General features: G+C 33.5%; 1 protein-coding gene across 4 annotated transcripts in view; it reads left to right on the top strand.

The window, feature by feature from the left end:
• The window catches only part of VPS13A (vacuolar protein sorting 13 homolog A), a 349000-nt gene extending 328670 nt beyond the window's left edge, over positions 1-20330 (top strand). For 2 of the 4 annotated variants that reach the window (XM_074196703.1, XM_074196708.1), the window contains 4 exons: positions 9973-10058; positions 12471-12594; positions 14372-14446; positions 18822-20330. In XM_074196703.1, the coding sequence (XP_074052804.1) occupies positions 9973-10058; positions 12471-12594; positions 14372-14446; positions 18822-18872 (336 nt within the window). In that variant the 3' untranslated portion in view covers positions 18873-20330. The other 2 variants (XM_074196704.1, XM_074196705.1) reach the window with 2 other exon arrangements.
• The last annotated feature ends 295 nt before the right edge of the window (positions 20331-20625 follow it).

The following is a 20625-nucleotide window of genomic DNA, read 5'->3' as shown; positions in this document are numbered from 1 at the left end:
GAATAAGTGAACAGTAAAGAAATCTGGGTTGAGAATTCGGGCATAAAATGGAATTGTTATGGAAAACTAGAATAAGGTGAGAAATCCTTTCTATGCCATGAAACTTTATTTACATATTGGATTTTTGGATTATGATTAGCCATGTAGAAATCACACACACACACACACACACACACACAAACACACAGAGTTCTCCTTTGCATAAGAAACATTTCCTTTTGGTGTTTGAGGTATTTTTCTAACTTAAGAGATCTGAACTTAGGAAAGGAAAGTAGGTGAAAAACTTTCTTAAGAAAGTAGACTTCTTCCCCATTGTAATCAAACAAGGTAACAAGAAAAATGAAATAAAATAACAAATAGTTGTTTTTAAAACCTACAGTGAAAATTCAAAGTTGAACACGTGAAATAATGACAGGATTTTGAGAATGGATTTTTTTTCAAATCAAAGCAGTTACAAATAATACAGATTTATTATTGAAATATATGCAATTATTGGGGCGGCTATGTGGCGCAGTGGATAAAGCACTGGCCCTCGAATCAAGAGTACCTGAGTTCAAATCTGGCCTCAGATACTTAATAATTATCTAGCTGTGTGGCCTTGGGCAAGCCACTTAACCCCATTTGCCTTGCAATAAAAAAAACCTAAAAAAATGCAATTATTAAACCATTTTTTGTACTTTAACCCGCTGATTTCAAACATGGGGAAGCCTAATTATTAGGGGAAGTGTTCATGCATTATTTAGTCTTTTAGGCAGAAACATAAATTTGTTAATAGAAATTAAAAGTCAAAATTTTTAAAGCCACATGTTCAAATTAGTATAATGAATCTTAGTAAAAGAGCTAGTTTTATTTAAATCTTCTAGATCAATCATGAGTTAAAATTCCTCTTGATGAATGTACTGTCCATCATTGCCTAATTATATTTTGGATGATTTTTCCTTTTTGACTATAATTCCTAATATCTTGCAAGTCTAAGATTTGGAGAGTGGAATGTTTTTAATTTAGTAAGATAATGTATATGCTGCTCACCAAGTCAAATAAAGATTATGAGTAAGAAATTACTGGGTAAGAGGAACTAGTTTCATTTTATTTTTCTGTATGTAAATAAGTTAGTTTAAAAGAAAATGTAGAATGGCATTCTTTTCAAAGCTTTCTCAAATTGTTGTATATAGCATATGCAGTTGATGCACACACATATAATTATACTAAGCCTACATCTAAAAACTTTGTTTTAAGGGAATTTATCATCACCACATAATGTATCTTTGTCAGAACAGTTGCATGTATTTGTTATTTCAGTGTATATGGATTTATTGAGGTTTTTTCCTATTTAAATGAATGTAGATCCTGTAAAATATAGTACTTATTTTTATCAGCCTTGGTGTACCAGGTATCGCCCAAGTACTAATTCTTTAAATTAAAAAAAAAACAATTCAGTGTCACGTGAACAACAAAATGGAGACCTATACATTTTCTCTGATTCTCACCTCTCCAATTCAGAAATGATGGGCCAAAGATGGGGAAAAAAAGGAAGAACCAAAACAAGCAAGGTCTGCAATTATAAATCAGATTTAAAGTCAGATTGAAACATTAGAGGTGGTCTGTTTCAAGTTCCTCATTTTACACTTAAAAAACTGAGACCAAAGAAATGAGGTGGTTGTGCCCAAGGTCATGCATAGAGTTATTGAATGACAGAGTCAGGATTGAAAAGTATGTCCTTTGGTTAAAATTAAAGTACTCTTTCCACAGGAAAGATGCAGTATTTGATTTTATGCTTGATTATAATGCAACAACTTTAACTTAATCCTCTTCATAACATGGGAAATTATAAGCTGCTACCATAAGGATAGAAATTCAAATGTTCAAATTGTTGAACAAAAAAAATATGTTAAAATAATCTTATGCTTTTTTGAGCAAATAAGAATTCAAAGAATGAATAGTTATTTAAGAGCAATTTAGGAGAAATTTAAATAAAAACATTCTCATTAAGCTAGTAATACTAATTAAATTGAATTAATTTTATTTTATTTTTTCAGTTCTATAAGCTCCCATTTTTAGCTTGATAACTATACAGTGTTTAAAGTGCTTCCAATGCTTTATTGAAAAGACGAAGACTCAGTGAAAATTTTTTTTTAAATTTTTAGGTAAAACCATGATATTGAATTTGGTCAGAACTAACCGACTTCTATGGAAAAATTTAATTAATTATTGCTTGATAGTATTTTACATTTTGGAAGATATGATTGCTTTTTCCAGTTAAAAAAGCTTAAAATTATGTTATGCAGGGGGGATAATTCATAATGTAGAAAAATAATCCTTTCTTCTTCAGCATACCATTTGTCCCCTACAATTTTTTTGTATCTTATCTAGAAGCAAAAGCTACCATTTGTTCCTTTGTCAGCTTTTTTCCTTTTGTCCCCATTTTCCTTTATTCCCCAACTTCTCCCCTGCAGGATGTTTTAGTCTTAGTTTATCTTTAAAAAAGAAATTGTTACCTCTCATTGTGTAGACATATTCACACAGAGCTGACTTGTGCAGGTGATGTATTCTGTATTGTGTCCATTAAAAAAAAAGTCTTGTCTTTTTGTCACTTCTAAAATTAGCAGAGTTGTAGTTTATGATGTAGTGTGGAGGAGAGGCTGTTTTTGTTTGTTGTGTGTTTCTTTTCTTTCAGAAATTGCAGGAGTTTGCAAATAGTTTGAAGCTCTGCCTTGACAGCAATCAGAAGATATCTGCCTTCAGCTGATATGATCTTTACCTATACTGCTTCAGGAAGACAAATCACATCTGATCTGGAAGAGGGGTCTTATAGGCAGTCAGATCATCAGAGTAGTGACGAACAGTCTTCTTGACCTCACCTGAACTTTTCAGTAAGTGTGACAAGAAGTAGACTCCAAAAGGCTAATTGGATACCACTCTTTATTCAGCTCCTCTTGCTCTTCAGAAAGATGTTTCTGAAGGGTTTGACAAGGCTGAGGAGAGAGCCCAATTCTGTTTTGCAGGAAAATCAGCTATGTTAGTTTTAGGCAAGGTAGAACCCCCTGGGGAAAGAGATATACTTCTCCTTTTTAGGAAGACTGACTCTCTAGTATTTGAGAATGACAAAATTCATGTTTTTGGAGGCAAGTAGGGCCACTGTGGGAAAGGCTTTGGAACTCTAAAACACTGAGTTTGATGATAAGGACCTTCAGTTTAGGCTGAACTGAATCAGAAAGTTTGTTCTGCTTGTAATCTTCATGTGTCAAAAGGCAGGTATTTTCTGTACTAAAGTTGTTGGCATGAATCAAATCATCTCTCAAGGTTTAATTTCTCTTTATGGAAATTTAAGGTCTTCCCTTTATATCAGAATTTAGGAACAAGTAACCTTTAAAGTATATGGGATGGCTGCTTTATACAAACTGCCACTGAAATCAATTGAATGAGTTTTTATGATTACTAGACTTGATTTACATTCATGAAATTTTTGCTAGTGTATCTGATATAGGTAGAAAATGTTTAAGAAAAAGGTGGCTATTTTTTTTTGTATAACTAATAGGTATCTAATTACTTTAAACTTGAGTTTTTTAAAGATTAAATCAATTTTTGTTTCAAATTGACATCTTACCCAGGGTAAGTTTCATTTAAGGGAGGCCTCCTTCCTGCCTTGACATGTACCATTTACCATGCCTTTGGGCAGCTACGTGGCATAGGTGGGTAAACTGCTGGCCCTTGAGTCCAAAAGACCTGAGTTCAAATGTTCCCTCAGATACATTCTAGCTATGTGACTCTAGGCAAGTCACTCAACCCTGTTTGCTTCAGTTCCTTGTTTGTAAAATGAGCTGGAAAAGAAAATGGCAAACCACCCCAGTATCTTTGCTAAGAAAATCCCAAATAGGTTCATGAAGAATCTGACTCTAGGGGCAGCTAGGTGGTGCAGTAGATAGAGCGCCGGCCTTGGAGTCAGGAGTACCTGGGTTCAAACCCGGCCTCAGACATTTAATAATTACCTAGTTGTGTGGCTTTCGGCAAGCCACTTAACACTATTTGCCTTGCAAAAAAAAAAAAATCTGACTGTCCTGGAATTGATTGAAAACCAGCTAACTGATACAACTGGTGGTGTAACTATTCTTTTATTATTCTAATCCCTGTGACATATATTGACACAGATCCACAATAGATTAATACTACAGAATTGAATTCAGAAAACCTTTTGTAAAGAAGTAGCTAGAAGCAGTAGAGAGAGCCCTGAACCTGGAGTCAGGAAGACCTACATTCAGATCTTGCTTCATAAATTTAATAGTTGTTTGACCCTGGGCACAGCACTTAATCTCTATCTGTCTCAGTTTACCCATCAATGAAATGGGGATAAAAATAATACCTTCTTCCTGGGTTGTTGTGAGGATCTAATGAGATGTGCAAGATGTTTTTCAAATCTTAAAGCACTACATAAATGTTATTGTTATTAGTAATTTTATAAATAATTATTGCTGTGGGTGATATATAAACCTGCTTCTAAAAGTCTGAGACAGTGATTTCCTCATTGTTCTAAAAATAAAAATTAAATATTATGTAAATTAGCAAAGTTATATTGTAATTGATCAAAGAAACCTAGTTGAATTAAAAAATTTATTGCTGTATTCTTGGATTAATCTCAAAGCTGATATGGACTACTGAACCTTTTATTTTATTAGGTGACTTACGAAAGAAAGGCTGTTCAGTTAGGAATCATTTCCTGAAGAAAAGACTGTTCTGGGTTAATTTTGATTCATTCGTTTCTTAAGTGACTTGAGGAAAAGGCCATTGGTGTTCAAAAATCAGGGTGCATGTTTTGTGCCTCTAAGTGCAGTCACTTACTTAGCATATGGAAAGAATTTTGAATTACGGCTTTACCCTTTCTTGGAGTTTGTTGTTTTACAAACTAAACATAAGTGGTGACTTACTCCTTACCATTAATCTTGTTTCTATGCCCACTCAAGTTTGTGGGTTTATCCTGTACATGCTGCATATCTGTTGTAGTCTGACATTATTTCATAGTCCAGTGATTTTTTTTTGTTTCATTCTTTTGAATTTTAAATTTTTCCCCAATTACATGTAAAGATAATTTTCAACATTCTTTTTATAAGATTTTGAGTTCAATATTTTTCCTCCTTCCCTAACAAGAAATCTGATATATGTTATACATGTACAATCATGTTAACATGTTTCCATGTTAGTCATGTTGAGAAAGAAGAATCAGAACAATAGGGAAAAACATGAGAAAAATAAAACAAAAAACAAACTTGAAAAAAGTTAAAATAGTATCCTTTGGGTCTGAATACAGACTTCATAATTCAAGACTTTTGGAATTGTCTTTGTTTACTGTGTTGTTGATCATCACACAATGTTATTGTTACTATGTACAGTGTTTTGTTCTGCTCACTTCACTCAGCTTTAATTCATGTAAGTCTTTCCAGGTTTTTCTGAAATCCATCTGCTCATAATTTCTTACAGAATAATATTATTCCAATAAGTTGCTAAAATTTTTTGAATATATGGGTCTTTTCCTCTTTTTATTGTCCCTTTGGAATGCAGAACTAGTAGTATTACTGGAAATGATTGAACACCATCTAATTGATTCAACTGGTGTTGTCATTCTTCTTTTCTTACTGTCATCCCTGTTGACACATATATCCTCAACAGGTTAGTACTACAGAAATGAATTCAGAAAACCTTTTGTAAAGAGACAATTAGAGCCCTGGTCCTAGAGTCAGGAAGACCTGTGTTCAGATCTTGCCTCAGACCCTGGGCACAGCACTTTTAAAAAACACTATCTGCCTTAGTTTATCTGCCTGTAAAATGGGGATAAGAATAGTTTCATAGCCCTTTGGGCCTAGTTCCAAATTGCTCTACAGAATGGTTGGATCAGTTCACAACCCCAGCAAGAGTGCATTAGTGTCCTAGTTTTCCCACTTCTCCTTCAACATATCATTTTCTTTTTCTTTCATTTTAGCCAATCTGATAGCTGTGAGCTCAGAGTTGTTTTAGTTTGCATTTCTCTAATCAATAATGATTTGGAATATTTTTTTCATATGATTATAGTTAGCTTTAATGTCTTCCTCTGAAAACTACCTTATTTATATTCTTTGACCATTTATAAATTGGGAAATGACTTGTATTCTGTTCTTATAAATTTTACTTAGTTCTCGATAAATTTTAGAAATAAGACCTTTATTAGAAACACTGGCTGTAAAAATTGTTTCCCAGTTTTCTGCTTTCTTCTTATCTTCGTTGCTTTGGTTTTGTTTGTATGAAACATTTTTAATTGATGTAATCAAAATTTCACACATCATAATGTTTTCTGTCTCTTGTGGGTCATGAATTCTCTTCATAGATCTGGTAAACTATTCCTTGTCTTGGCTTATGGAATCACCCTTTATGTCTAAATCATGTACCCATTTCAACCTTATCTTGGTATAGGTCTGTGCCTAGTTTCTGTAATACTATTTTCCAGTTTTCCCAGCAATTTCTGTTAAACAGTAAGTTCTTTTCCTGAAGCTAAAGTCTTTGGATTTATCAAATACTAGTTTACTTTAGTGATATACTCCTGTTTTGTACCTTACCTATTCCCCAATGTTTTCTTTTTATGGCTGTCATCTTTATCTTTTAACTTTAAATTTTTCATGTTTATTTAGATGAAATTGGTTTTTTCCTTTTATTTCTCACTTATACTTCTATATGAGATCTTTAAAAATCCCATTTTAACTCAAGTGAGGGGTTTTTTTTATATTCTAAAATGTGCACAACAATTTCTTAAATAAAGTTTTCCACATGATTAATAGCTTTTGTTTGAGATCTGGCATGCCTGTAATTTCCCTCTTAAGTGTACCATAATTTCAGCACTCTTTTTTGTGTGTTTCTTTTCTATTATATTTGAATAATTTGAATTATTCTGAATTTTTTTTGCTTCTTTCAAACATCTCTAAAGGGAATGTTTGATAATGCGTATATCTGAATAATAGGATTAAAGGCAATCCTCTCATTTCGTTAGCTCCTTTCTGTCTGTTTCCATATTTAGGTAATGGTTAAGTTGATTTGTCTAAAATAAATGAACTATTTTATAAGTTTATTTTTTTAAATGCAGAGAGCATCCTAATGTCAGTGACCATGACTTTATTATTTAGCTGAAAAAGATTCCAACAGATGTAATGAGTACAATGTCTTATGTATGGCATTGTTCATTCCTTTAAAACATTTCCCAAAAGTTTATTATTATAGGGCAATACTTACCCATAATGAGTAAAACAAAGAAAATTTTCTCACCTGTGTGCTATATAAATGAGGCTACTAAGGTAATATCAAGTTAGTTGAATTAAAATATTTCGTACTGATGATATTTCTATTTATTTTTCCTAAGTTATTGTCTGAGGACTTTAGGGTAGTGATTTACAATCCTGGTTTTATAATAACTCAGAGTGATCACAGGTATTTTTAGATAATCTTAATTTTGAAGATGATGCTTAATTCAATTTAATAAAGATATGCCAGACAGCACTTTGGGAACTGGAAAACAGTGTGAACAAATCAAGCAAATGGCAATGAGGTACTGATAATTGAAAATAATTGGCATTTGATGACTAGGAAACTGGACTGAGCCAAGCATGGGATGCACAGAATAAGACTTAATCAATGGACTTCAAGTTGAAACTTGTCTTGTAATTATAAACATTCCAGCCTTCATTTCAACAATCACCAGGTGTTAGAGTCCAGGGAATGGATTTTTTCAAAGTGGAGATCACAGCATAGATTTGGGGTTGGGACTACAACCCTGGACAAAGAGTTAAGACTTCCTGGGCGGTCATCCTGTCCGTGTGACCCTGGACGTCAATTCAGTTGAAACCAACCAATGTGCTCATCCCTGTTTAGCTTTGCTTTGTCTTAGTTTCTATATCTGCAGTTGAGGGGGGGGGGGTGAAAGTACCTATCTGTGCCACAGGATTACTATGAGAAGCAAAATTTGAAGGTCTTCTGAAAAAAAGAGAGAATTACACTAAACTGTGACTTAGCTGTGTGATCTTATACCTGCTAAATTCTTTGACTAGTAAAAATAAATAAATGGATAGGGGAAATAAAACACCTAATGGAAGGATATAATGATGGATTGAGGGAGGTCTATACAAAAGCTGAAGATGAAAGAACTAGAGGAGTAATAACTTGGAACAGAAGCTGATCATATGACAAAATTGTGAAGTCTTATGTTATGCATTGTGTACATTTTAGTTTGAAAGCTGCTTTTCCTTTTCACTTCTTGCCATGTTTGGTTTTATGTTCCATCAATTCATGATTTAGGTTGATTATTTATTGTTGTATAAGGAGTTTTCTCTAAGTGATACTCAAAAATTTCAGTAACAAAAGATATTTAATGGAATCAAGTATTATTTGTTTCAAATCATACTGTATCTGTCTTGGCATCTACTTATCTTCTAAGTATTTTGTAAGTTTGGGTCTAGAAAATATTAAGCATGTTTCTTCCTGGATAATTTTGATATTGTTAATACCCAGAAACCAGTGTGATTTTTGAAATTAGCTTAATTTCTGCCACTGTCAAACTCTGGATTTGATTCAAAATAGTACCAAAAAAATAAAAATGGAGAGGAAAAGCTGTTCATTCTTTTTCTTTGTTGCTGTAGTGTGATCTGATTCAATTAATATTTAAGCCCAGCTGCCATGCTTGAGTTTAATATGAGGTAGTATTAAAGGTAAATTGAGACCATAGACATATGGGGATTGAACTGGAGCTTTTAATTCTTTTAAAGACATGATCTTTTAATGTATTGTATAATCTGGGTTTCTAGAAACAGGAGGGTATTTAGACCACTTCCTTGTTTTAATGAATTAAGTTAATACCTAAGTTATATTCAACAAATAAAAGTAGATTGTGTATTTATAAGACATAGAAGCTTTCCCTTTTTTTCTGCATAATCCTCTCCAGTGTTAAAACTTTGTTATTAGGGAGTTTTTTCATATAACTTGCCCCTTTCCCTTATATTTCTCTTTCCTCATTTCTTCTTATATCTCAGGTGAAAAAGAGCCACCTGTGGAGTCTCCAAACAGAAGAGTCATCTACCTTTGTGCTGAGTCTTCCAGAAATTTGACAATTATCATAAAAACATTCTTGTGTTCATTGCTCAGAATGAAATAATTCCATTTCATTTTACTATTTCCTCATTAGCTTGTTTTCCAAATTTCCGACTTCCCAGATCTTTAAAGTTGGTAACATTTTTATCTAGACTGAATATGTGTGTGTGTATATATATATGTATATGTATATTTTTTCCTTTTTTACTTTGCAGTATTTTAGTCACAGTTACCTAATCTGCCTAAAACTGCGTCTTGTCTGTCATAATAAGAAAGGAAAAGAATGTTTACTAAAACATGAGTATTTCATTCTGGAGAAGATAATAGTTGGTGTAGAATGAGCAATGTTGTCATTTCTCTACTTCCAAAGGGCAGATGAAGTTTGATAAAAGAATGCATATGATTTAAATGGCAGAAGAAAAGGGAGTTTACTGGAAAGAGCAGAAGACCATAACAGATTTTGGTGTTTTATGGACTTTGTAAAAATGTGTTCTCATGCGGATTGAATTAAATATTAATTTTACTCTGCAAGTTAAAAATGAACATGATAAGTAATAACATTTTTGTTTGATCTAAATTATAATACATTTAATTTTATTTTAGTAGATTTCCTTAAAAATCTGAATGTGATAATTATCCTCACTTAGTTAAAATTAAATTATCTTTAAGAAATCTTTACAAATAGGTGCTTTATGAAATACAAATATAATATTTAAATGCATATTAATTTAATTTGCTCTTGTTATTTATTTTAGAATATATGGATTGTTACTGTAGAAATGTGATAATGAATTTTCCCCCAAGGTTTCTAGAAAAAGGTAAGATGTAAGTAATATCAGAATAAGAATAGCATCAACCTTTTTTCTCTTATATTTTCAGATTATGGAAAATGGAAGATTTGCCAGAAGGAAGTATATTACACATGTTATGGTCAATAAAACAGATTTCATAATGATAACCACAAGGTAGCTCACTAGTGTTAATATTTAGTTGTCTTATTTAATAACAGGATTGCAAAGAACCATTAATGAGTAGAAACACTTATTATCCAAACCTTTGCTTCTCTATAGTACATATACATACAAACATACAAATGACTGAATGCACATAGCTTCAGTTAGGCACACAAGTATCCATAGATGTAACCTCAAACATTTTATAAAAGTAGTTCAAAATCAAATATAGTTACTCAAGCAAATACAGAGATGATATTTGTGTATAATTTTTGGATTACCTTTAACAAAGAGATAGATACATTACTATTTTTATTTTTAAAAAGAGGAAGATGTATTACTATTAAGTTACTAGGTAAGGACGGTGGACAGCTAGGTGGTGCAATGGATAGAGTGCTGATCCTGGAGTCAGGAGGACCTGAGTTCAAATATTGGAGCTTGGGCAAGTCACTTTACCACTGCCTTGCAAAAAACAAAAAAGTTACTATGTATGGTTTCTTTATCTTCTCTTCCTATGACTGAAAATGTTCAAAAAAGTAAAAGAAAGTAAAGACCAGCAGGCATATGCCTGTCTTATCAGCTGTAAAACCTTAGCATTAATTTGTAGATATAGTATATACACTGATATCTGAGCCTGAGATTTGAACTCATCTTCCTGATCCTGGACCCAAGATTATGTACTGCTCACCTGAGTGTTTGAGAAGACTCCTACCTGTGGTGTGAGAACTTCCCCAATCCTTTTCAGGATTGCTTATCTACCTTTGGTAGATAAGTTTTGGTAGACAGTTTTCACCAAAATTTCTTCCAAGAAGCTGTAGCATGTCCTTTGGTCATACCTTGGTAGATCGTCTTGACAGATGGGCTAAACCAGGTGGATGGTAAACAACAGGACCCAAATTCGTTGGTGAGTTAGAGGAATGCCTGCCTCAAGCAAGTGAAAAATTCCCTGGGCAAATGAAAACAGTTTGGTTCAACAACCATGAAGGAGGCTGCAGCAGGCCCAGTGACAGACATCAGAGATGCCAAGGCTCTTCTCTCCATTCTGAGCCAATACCAGGACTTTTGTCTTGCCACTGAACCTTGATGACTCTGGAAGAGAGTGAAGCTGATATCTTCGGTGCAATTCTGTGCAACACTCAAATCCAATCTCCCATGGTGTCATAGGTCCCCACCACAGATACCTTTGTTTCAGGAGAACAAGAGCTAAACAGTTGTTGTATCCTTAAATATCTAGTGGAAAGAGTGCTGAACTTGGAATCAGACTGGAATATGAGTTGAATCCTACATTTTACATTTTCCAGCTCTGAATTTAGACATCTCATTTAATCTCTGAGCCTCAGTTTCCTCATCTCTAAAATGGAGATGATACATCATCTACCGAAAGAGTTTTGTGAGGAAAGTACATTGGGATATGTGTATGTTTGTGTGTGTGTGTGTGTGTGTGTGTGTGTGTGTGTGTGTGTAATATTTGTCTCTATATTTTATATTTACATATTTCATAAGTACAACATATAGAAATATATACAAGTTTTACTATTCATATATGTGTATATGCATACATATCTATGTCTATGTATGCATAAGAGTTGTTAAATTTTTAAGGCCTTTCCATATAATTGAAGGTTTATTGGGAGACTGGTGGTAATTCTTAACCCTTTCCCTTTCCATCCCCAGGGATAGGTAGGAAAGGGATCAGAGAGAAGTAATGGAGGATAAAGAAATATAGGCTGAGTAGTAGTAGTATCTCTTTCATTCCACCATCCTGACTAGTGACAAGGAACCAGTTGTGTCTTTAATTTAGTCCTATGCTAAACAAATCATACTCCATTTACTGAACTCTCTGCAGGCAATTGCAATTATTATCTTAAAACAGAAGAAAATAATTTATGGGGGGAAGGGCAAAAAAGAGTTATTTCTTGATTTTTCATCTTGAAAGATGAGAAAGAAATTCTCATATGAGAAATTACATGAATATTGTAATTGATCCTATTCAAGAAATGAGATTGTAAGAATGTCAGTTGTAATACATAAAATTAGAATTGTCCTTTTAGTTGTGTGCTCAGTGTGGTGGGAAATTCCCTCTCTCACAAGGTTCTGTAATAAGTCCTACCTAGAATATTAATGGAAAATACAATAATTACAATGTTCTTTCTACTTATATAAAGTCTCCAAAGATAGAGAATAGCAGTTGCTTCCACAAAATATTGCCCCTACTGCCCTATTTATGAATTACTTCCAAAAAAATCATATTTGTTGTCAGGTTTGGTTTTGGTTTTTAATAATTTTAATAATAGTACTTACCTTGTAGGATTGTTTTCGGGCTAAAGTGAAATATCTGAAAACCTCTTTATAAGATTTAAACTGGTATGTAAATATTATTATTATTATTATTATTACATTATTACTCTCTTTGTTCTTTCATAGTGGTGTCTTGTTTGTGACAAAAGGAACATTTGGGCAAATGACTTGTGAGTGGCAATACAGTTTTGATGAATTTACCAAAGAGCCATTTATTATTCATGGAAGAAGATTACGTATTGAGGCCAAGGTATATTGAATAAAAATATAAAGATAAAATATTAATATTTAATTATTTTTAAGATGTTTACATTTTTGTTTTATAAGTTTCTAATTATATTTTCTTTATATGTTTCTAATTAACATGTGACTACATATTTTGTCAAAACAGAGACCAGATCAGTTTTGACAGATGTTACTTTCTTGGCATGCAGAATAATACCTTGAAGGCTGCAGCCAGTGATCCATTCCTGTGCTCTTCTATTCTGTCATCCTTATTCTAACATCTAAGAAGTAGTATGCATTAGAGAAAGAGCAAGACAGCCTCAGAGCCAGGAAGTCATGGGTTCAAGGTTGCTCTATGACACATCTTGGCTATGTGATGGTGTCACTTAATCTCTTATAGAAAATGCTGAACTATATTTTCATTGAGTTGTTTCTTAAATTAAAAAGTCCCTTATTTTAATCAGTGAAATCATAGACCTAGTCCCTGTCCTTAGCTCTTACACCATTGTGCTGTCATTTGTTGCACTAGGATGAGACTATAAATATCCATAGAATTTAATATTCTTAAGTTCCCCTCACAATTTTTTCTCTAAACCCTCAAAAATGATCAGGAGAAAAAGTCATTGTGTCAAAATTAACATTTTGTTTATTCTTAGTGATGGGTTGGTCTATTCAACTAGATCATAAGCCCTTGCTGGCAAATACTTATAATTTTTCTAATTGCTAGCACAGTAGCATTTATGGTAGGTATTCAATGAGTATTTATTAGTGGATAGATTCATTGGAAAATCAAATTGGGTTTCGGTCATTCAGGTCTATCAATGATTATTATTTATTCTGGACAAGCAATTTGCCAAAGGATATATGGAGAGCCATAAGAGAACAAAATAAATAATCTCTGAATGTTTGAGTGTTTCCTAACTAGAACTATTAACTTAAAACCTTTATAAGGATGTTACAAAATTGTTTAGTTTATCAAAAACTAAATTTCTTACAGGTTCAAAGTTCCAACCAGTTACTAGTGTCATAGTAGCATCATTGATTCTTGGTATCCTAGCTCTTTGTTCTCATATCATTGGGATAGAGAAGTAGACTCCTTTAGGCAGAATTTCCCTTCAAGTATAGACTTCCATAAGTACAAAGTATAAAGGGACTGTAAACAAGAGATATACTGGGGGCAGCTAGGTGGTACAGTGGATAGAGCACTGGCCTTGGAGTCAGGAGTACCTGAGTTCAAATCTGCCCTCAGACGCTTAATAATTACCTAGCTGTGTGGCCTGGGGCAAGCCACTTAACCCTATTGCCTTGAAAAAGCTTTAAAAAAAAAAAAAGCGATACACTATATGCAACCTCTGTCAGTGGATTTTGGCTTTTCTCAAAGTGGTGAACCATATGAGCTAGTTTTCTTTCATATTAGCTTGTAACTATAATGAATCATGTAGATAGAGTTGAGATGTACTGATCTCTTCTTTGATTTCTATATAGTGATTCTGGAACGACGTCTAAGAAATATGGGAAAAAAAAATTGCCATTCTTCACTCTGATGCTTCCTCCTTTTGTAGTTTTAAGCAGTGAAACAGATCTTTTTTTAGGTTAAGGAATTGTAGAATTGAGTTTGTGTTCATGTTCCTCTTCACTGGTATGCATGTGCTTGATTCAGCTCCATCCTATTTTTTAATGTTATTCAAAATGAATCACTTATAATATGAATTAAAGAGCAATGAAATTGTTTTTCTCATGCTAATTTTTCCCATGAAGTTTGTTTATTTTTCTATTTATTCATTTCTTTATTTGGTCTGTAGGAACGTGTGAAGTCTGTATTCCATGCCAGAGAGTATGGGAAAATAGTGAATTTTAAGACTGCAGAAGATGCCCAGGTAAATCCAATCAGCACCTTGATTAAAACTTGTGTGAACAGGGACAACTAGGTGGCCTGGTGGATAGAGCAGTGGCCCTGGAGTCAGGAGTACCTGAGTTCAAATCTGACCTCAGACACTTAATAATTACCTAGCTGTGTGTCCTTGGGCAAGCCACTTAACCCCATTGTCTAGCAAAAACCTAAAAAAAAAAACAAAAAAAAAAAAACTTGTGTGAACATTTAACTTTTAAAACTACACAATGGATATATTGATGGTCAAATTATATTTTTTTACTTTCTTTTAAAATTTATTTTACATTTCTGCCTTGATCAGCTTGGGCACTTCTGCTGTGGAAATGTTCTCCTTTAATGCAGATTGTCAGCTTGTCTATAAATTGTAACCCTAAAGAATTGACTGGGGACTGAGAGGTTAAGTGCCCATTGTCATTTAGAAGTATGTATCAGAGGCAGAACTGAACTCAGGACTTTGACTTCATGATATGCAAACCCTCTCCCATCCCCCCCCCCACAACTATATAACATTTTCTCCTTTTTTTTTCTTTTAAAAATAAGAAAGTTAAAAATGTACATCTCTAGGAATTGTCTCCTGAGTCATCAGAGTATTTTCTTGCTGAAATAATGTTCCTTTTTGTGATCAATTATGAATCTTGCTTTTAGTTAGGTTAGACTAGTCTGGTACAGTATTGAAGTTTAAGGAACAATTGAAATCCATTTCCATAAGGGAGAATACAATAACCCTATAAAGTCACTCAGTACAAAAAAAAAATTACAGTAAACATTTTCAAAAAATAAAACTAATTTTTCACCAAATAATATTCAATTTGCAATTTATTATATTTACTTAGCTGAATAACTTAATGTATAGCCAATAGAATGTTTGATTTGGAATCAGGAAACTAAAATTGAATCCTTCCTCCAGCATTTACTCTTTCTGTGGCCCTGATCAGTCACTTAACTCATTCTTTTTTTATCCAATGGAAATAATAAAAGCACCTACCTCACTGGTAGGTCATTGTGAAAATCAAATGAAATATTTCACATATATAAATCACTTTGCAAACCTCATAGTGCTATGTAATTATTATTGTTCCTATGTCATTATAATTATTCTTAATATGTAAACAAAATTGGAAGTTTCGAATTTCAGCTCTTCTACTCGGACGCCCTACATTTACAGATAAAGAAACTGAGGTTCAAGGGAGGTTAAGGGACACGTTCTCTAATTCCAGAGTCCTTCTTTTACCCTAGCCCCCACCTCCAGCTGGCCATGGAAACTTGGACCGTTCTTTCACTCCTGGGCCTCTTTCACTGTCTCATCAGTCACTCAGTAACCCTATGCTAGGACTGCCATGCCCAGACTCTGATGAAAATTTTCTCTTCAATTTATCAGTGAAATTTGACTGAATCTGTTGACCTCTTCTCAGTTTTTGATTATACTTTTTGGTAATTAATTCTACAGTATGAACATCCTTTAAATAGCTTCTGACTGTTTTAGTACTACAGTGCTATGATTCTCTTTTCTCTTTTAACTGTTCCTCATCCTCCTATTTTAGAAGCATTCCTCAAAGCTCTTTCCCTGGTGAGTGGTCTCTTAACTCATCTCTCCCCATTCTCTTTCCTACCTGTTCCCTTCTTCTTCCTCATGGTGACATCCACCTCTTTGACTTCACTGATTCCAAAAATTATTTATTTATGAAGATCTCACCTTTCTCCTAAACTTCAGATTTGTATTTGTATTTCCTGTTGTTGGTTGCATAGCTAATTCAAAGCAGCAAGCTTTATTAAGTACCTAGAATGTTTAAGGAAAAAAAAATTTAAATACTTTGCATCCTCATGTAACCTGTGTTTTACTTGGGAATGAAAATAAGTAAACAATTAATAGAAGATAATTAAAAGGGAAGAAAGCTATAAAAACCAAGGAGATCAGGAAAATCATCCCATAGGAAGTGGCATGGGGATTGAGTCTTGAAAGAACTTAAGAAATGAACCTGATGATAAGAGTTCATTCTAGACATGTAAGGCAAAAGTATGATGATGGAGTAAGTTCAATAACAAGACATAAAATGTGTGGAGAATAACGATACAATTCTTTATAAAAAGGATCCTGGAATCAAATTGTGAAGGGCTTAAAATTCCAAGCTTAGATATGTTTATTTTAGCCTATAGTTATTTAGGAACCTATAACCTAAAGATTCTTAAGGTGAGGAGTAAAGTGATAAGAGCTGTACTTTAAGATGGATTAAGGGGAGCAGCTAGGTGGTGCAATGGATAGAACACTGGCCCTGGAGTCAGTAGGACCTGAATTCAAATTTGGCCTCAGACACTTAGTAATTGCCCAGCTTTGTGTAAGTCACTTAACCCCAATTCCTTAAACAAAAATTTTAAAAAAGATGGATCAAGGATTAAATGAAATTGAAGGTGGGGATTCAGTTAGTAGGCTGAGAGCTGATAAAGACTTAAACCAGGTAAGTGACCTCTGAATAGAGAGATTTGAAACTGATGAGATGTAGTGAGGAAAGAATAAACTGAAATACTGAATCTGTGAAATCCAAATGACTAAAATATTGGTGATATCCTTAATAGAAATAGTGACATTTGAGGAAGACACTGCTTTAGAAATATAGTCTTTAAAAGGTCTAAAGCAAGTAGAGATGTCCAGAAAATAGTTGATATGGTAGTGGAGTTGAGAAGGATTAATCAAAGTGGTATAAATAGAAATGAGAATCATCTGTATCCGTATACAATAATTGAACCCATGAGAACTGAGGAAGCACATAGAAAGGTAAGATAAGAGGATCCAGGCTAGAGCCCATAGTTAAGGTGTAGGACATAGATAATAATCCAGTCAAGATGGTTGAGAAGGAGCGGTGAGGCATATTGGAGAACCAAGGTAGAACAATGTACTGAAGACCAAAGGAGGAAAGAACATGGAGGAAAACGTGGTAAGCAGTGTCATAGAGTTCAAGAATGAGAATTGCCATTGTATACAGCAATTGAAATTTTGTTGTGAAATCTTAAGACAAGTTTCAGTAATAGAGTGGGATTGGAAGCCAGATTGAGAAGGTGTGAGTAGTCAATGGGAGCTTTTCCTTTGAAATGCTCCACCTTGGCTGCAAAAAGACTTGAATTCTCAGTTCAGAGAGTTGAAGATTCCTCTCATCACTGATGGTTTTAATGGAGATATTGCTGAAGAGGTTTTTTGATTGAGTATAGTGTTGAATTAGCTAACTTCTGAAGCTCTTCCAAACTATGAGATTCCAACTATGACTATACGAGTTAAAGATGGTAGAAGTAGTTTTAATAAGCAGTTATGTAGTGCCAGGTGCCTATTTGAGCTTCATAAGAAAACTGGAAAAATATTATTCCAATTTTATATTTGGGGAAACTGAGGCAAATAATGGTTAAGAGATTTATCCAAGTTCGCACAGCTGATAAATGTCTGAGATCAGATTTGAACTTCCTGACTCCAGGCTTAGCAATCTATTCACCAGGCCTCCTAGCTGCCTGTCATATCTTTCATATTACTTGTTATGCTGTGTCAGGTTTATTAATCTCTACTACAAATTCACATCTCCCATATAGTGCTTTATTTATTCACATCTTATTCTGCTAAAATGAATGCAGAATTCTAAGGCCTCAGAAATACAATGATTCAGTTTTTTGTTACCCTGAACAAATAATCTCTTAATGCTACAGAACTTTAGTTTTTCCTCAATTGTAAAATGGAAAAAAAAAAGTACCTGACTCTTAAGGTTTTTGAAAATAAAGTGCTTTGCAAACTTTATACCTCTGGGGAATATATTATTGTTATAATTTATTATTATTATTATTATTATTATTATTATTATTATTATTATTATTATTAGTGCTTTGAAATTCTACTTAATGCTATTGACCTATATAACTAGAGGGCTCAGTGCCTAAACCCAAGTTCACAAAATTTTCAAGCTAAAAACATTTTTAAAGAGTGTAGTGTCAAACTACCTTAATTTTAAAGGTAAGGAAACTAAGGCCTCCAAAGGTTAAAGGGCCTACCCACTGTTCACAGAGGAGCGGGTAGATACATGGGCTCCATTCTTGCCTCTCAGCCCAATCAGACATGAAAATAGACCCCTTAAAGGATTTTCAGAAGACATCAAAATGTGTGATGGCAAGATGGAGGAGGGTATGACCATCTCTCTGTAGCAGAGTATAGGAAGAGTAGGCTGTGGGAAATAAACATTGCAGCACTAGGAAGTTGGGTTTGAAGGAATACCATTGAGTTGTGTGTTGAATCCCTCTGGTGAAACCAATTTTCCTATAAAATCATCAAAATATTTTTTTAAAATTTATTACAAAATAAGAATGTGTCTTCCTTTTTTTCTCTGTTTTAGTGGATCCTTGCAAAGCTGGAAGAAGTAAGGGAGATTTCCCCAAGATTCTAACTGATGGAAGAAGCTGGTTGAAGACAGCATGGATGAAACAGAACATAATTTGAGCTATTATCTTCTAGGGCCTGATTATCAAAATTAATTTGGGAGTCAGATATAAAATTATATCCAAGCACTCTGTGTTTAATGGTTGCAGTCCAGTTCTTGAGAAATCATTTGGAATCAGGTGAATAGCTGAATATTCAAAACATTTCACCATTTGGGAGATGATTAGGTTTTTTAAATTAAAGCAGGCATCCAGTTAAAATTCTTTTAATACATTTTTAAAAGAAGATACTTTGTTTTCCTGAGGGAACTTTAATTCTCACTACAGATTTGTATCTGACAGTGATAAAGGAGTTGCCCTAAGTTAATTCCACTCAGAGCTAAATTACATTGGGGGGGGTCCATTTTCTGAAGTTGACTATTCTTGAGCATTGGGTAGACTGATTTAATCAAATATCATTCCAGTAGTATCACAAGATCTTAAATGGTAGTCTAATCAGAGAGGCAAAGCTCAGCAGTATAATCTTTAAAATTCTTTTTGTGGATAAATATTTTGGAAGTATTTTATTTTTATATTAAAGATAGGTTCAAATTATTCTTCAGATGTACATGTATCTGGAGTTTTTATACACTATGCTATTAAAAATCCACTGATGCCTTGCCTTAAGGCAGACAGTATGTTGTTGAAGAAATAGTTACCATGCTTGGGAAAGATCTCTTTGTATAAAAATAAAAAATACCTCCTCAAATCAAGTCCCTGGAGAAAAGATTGTGTATTTGATTTATATATTTAATGTTTTTAGTGGAATTCTGAACTTATGGAAAACTTTCTGAAGCCTTTCAAATGTAGTTTCTTCTCCAGAGACCAAGGACACCACAAATTTAAATTCCCCACAAAAACTCACACACCAAAGAATTGTATTAAAAAACTCACAAGTCTTTTTGGAAATCATGGTAACCTAAAAATGAGACCCAGCACCAAGCTATGAGTGCCAGAGATTCAAGAATTTCAGGTTCATTTTCTAAGCTCATGAGTCAGGTATAAAACTTATCCCACAAAAAAATCACTGACAGTACTTGAGTGGAAAGAAGGCTTTCAGGGTTTCTTTTGGTTTCTGTTCTCTCTCTCTCTCTCTCTCTCTCTCTCTCTCTCTCTCTCATATATGTGTGTATATATATATATGTATACATATATATACACACATATATATATATATATATACTTATATATCTTTTTTTTTTCTTTTGGAGAGAATGATGAATGACTTCATGATAACTATATTTTCTATTTAGTTGTTGGATGGTATGGAATATATGATGCATGTTGTAACTGCTGCCAAAAAATTCTTTCCAAACTGTTTTTGAAATTTTGGAATTTGTATATATTATTGGCTTTAAAATTCTCTGATCTGTTCAAGCCCTTGCTGTGTTGTAAAAGCTACAGTAAACAGCATGCCAATCTATAAATGTGTTTTCCTTTCTTTCAAACTAAGCTCTGCAATCTTTAGTAGTGTGCCCACAAAAATCCAGTATTACATATTATTGATCACTTCCTGAATACTGAAGGGGTTTTTATGTAGTTACCAAACTGAAGTACAATTACAAAGAGGTTCCAAACCATAATATCTGCTCAAAGTAAGATGTGCATTACCTTGTTGATATTTTAACATCATTTTAGAATATGGCCAACACAGGGTAGGTAATCATAATGGGTTAATTGATAATGTAGTCTTGACAATTTTGGTTTAACATCTCTTAGCTT

This window comes from Macrotis lagotis, chromosome 8 (assembly GCF_037893015.1).
Source record: "Macrotis lagotis isolate mMagLag1 chromosome 8, bilby.v1.9.chrom.fasta, whole genome shotgun sequence".
In the NCBI taxonomy this organism is placed as follows: domain Eukaryota; kingdom Metazoa; phylum Chordata; class Mammalia; order Peramelemorphia; family Peramelidae; genus Macrotis; species Macrotis lagotis.
Note: the sequence above shows the minus strand (reverse complement) of the source record. Positions and strands in the feature narration are given on the sequence as shown.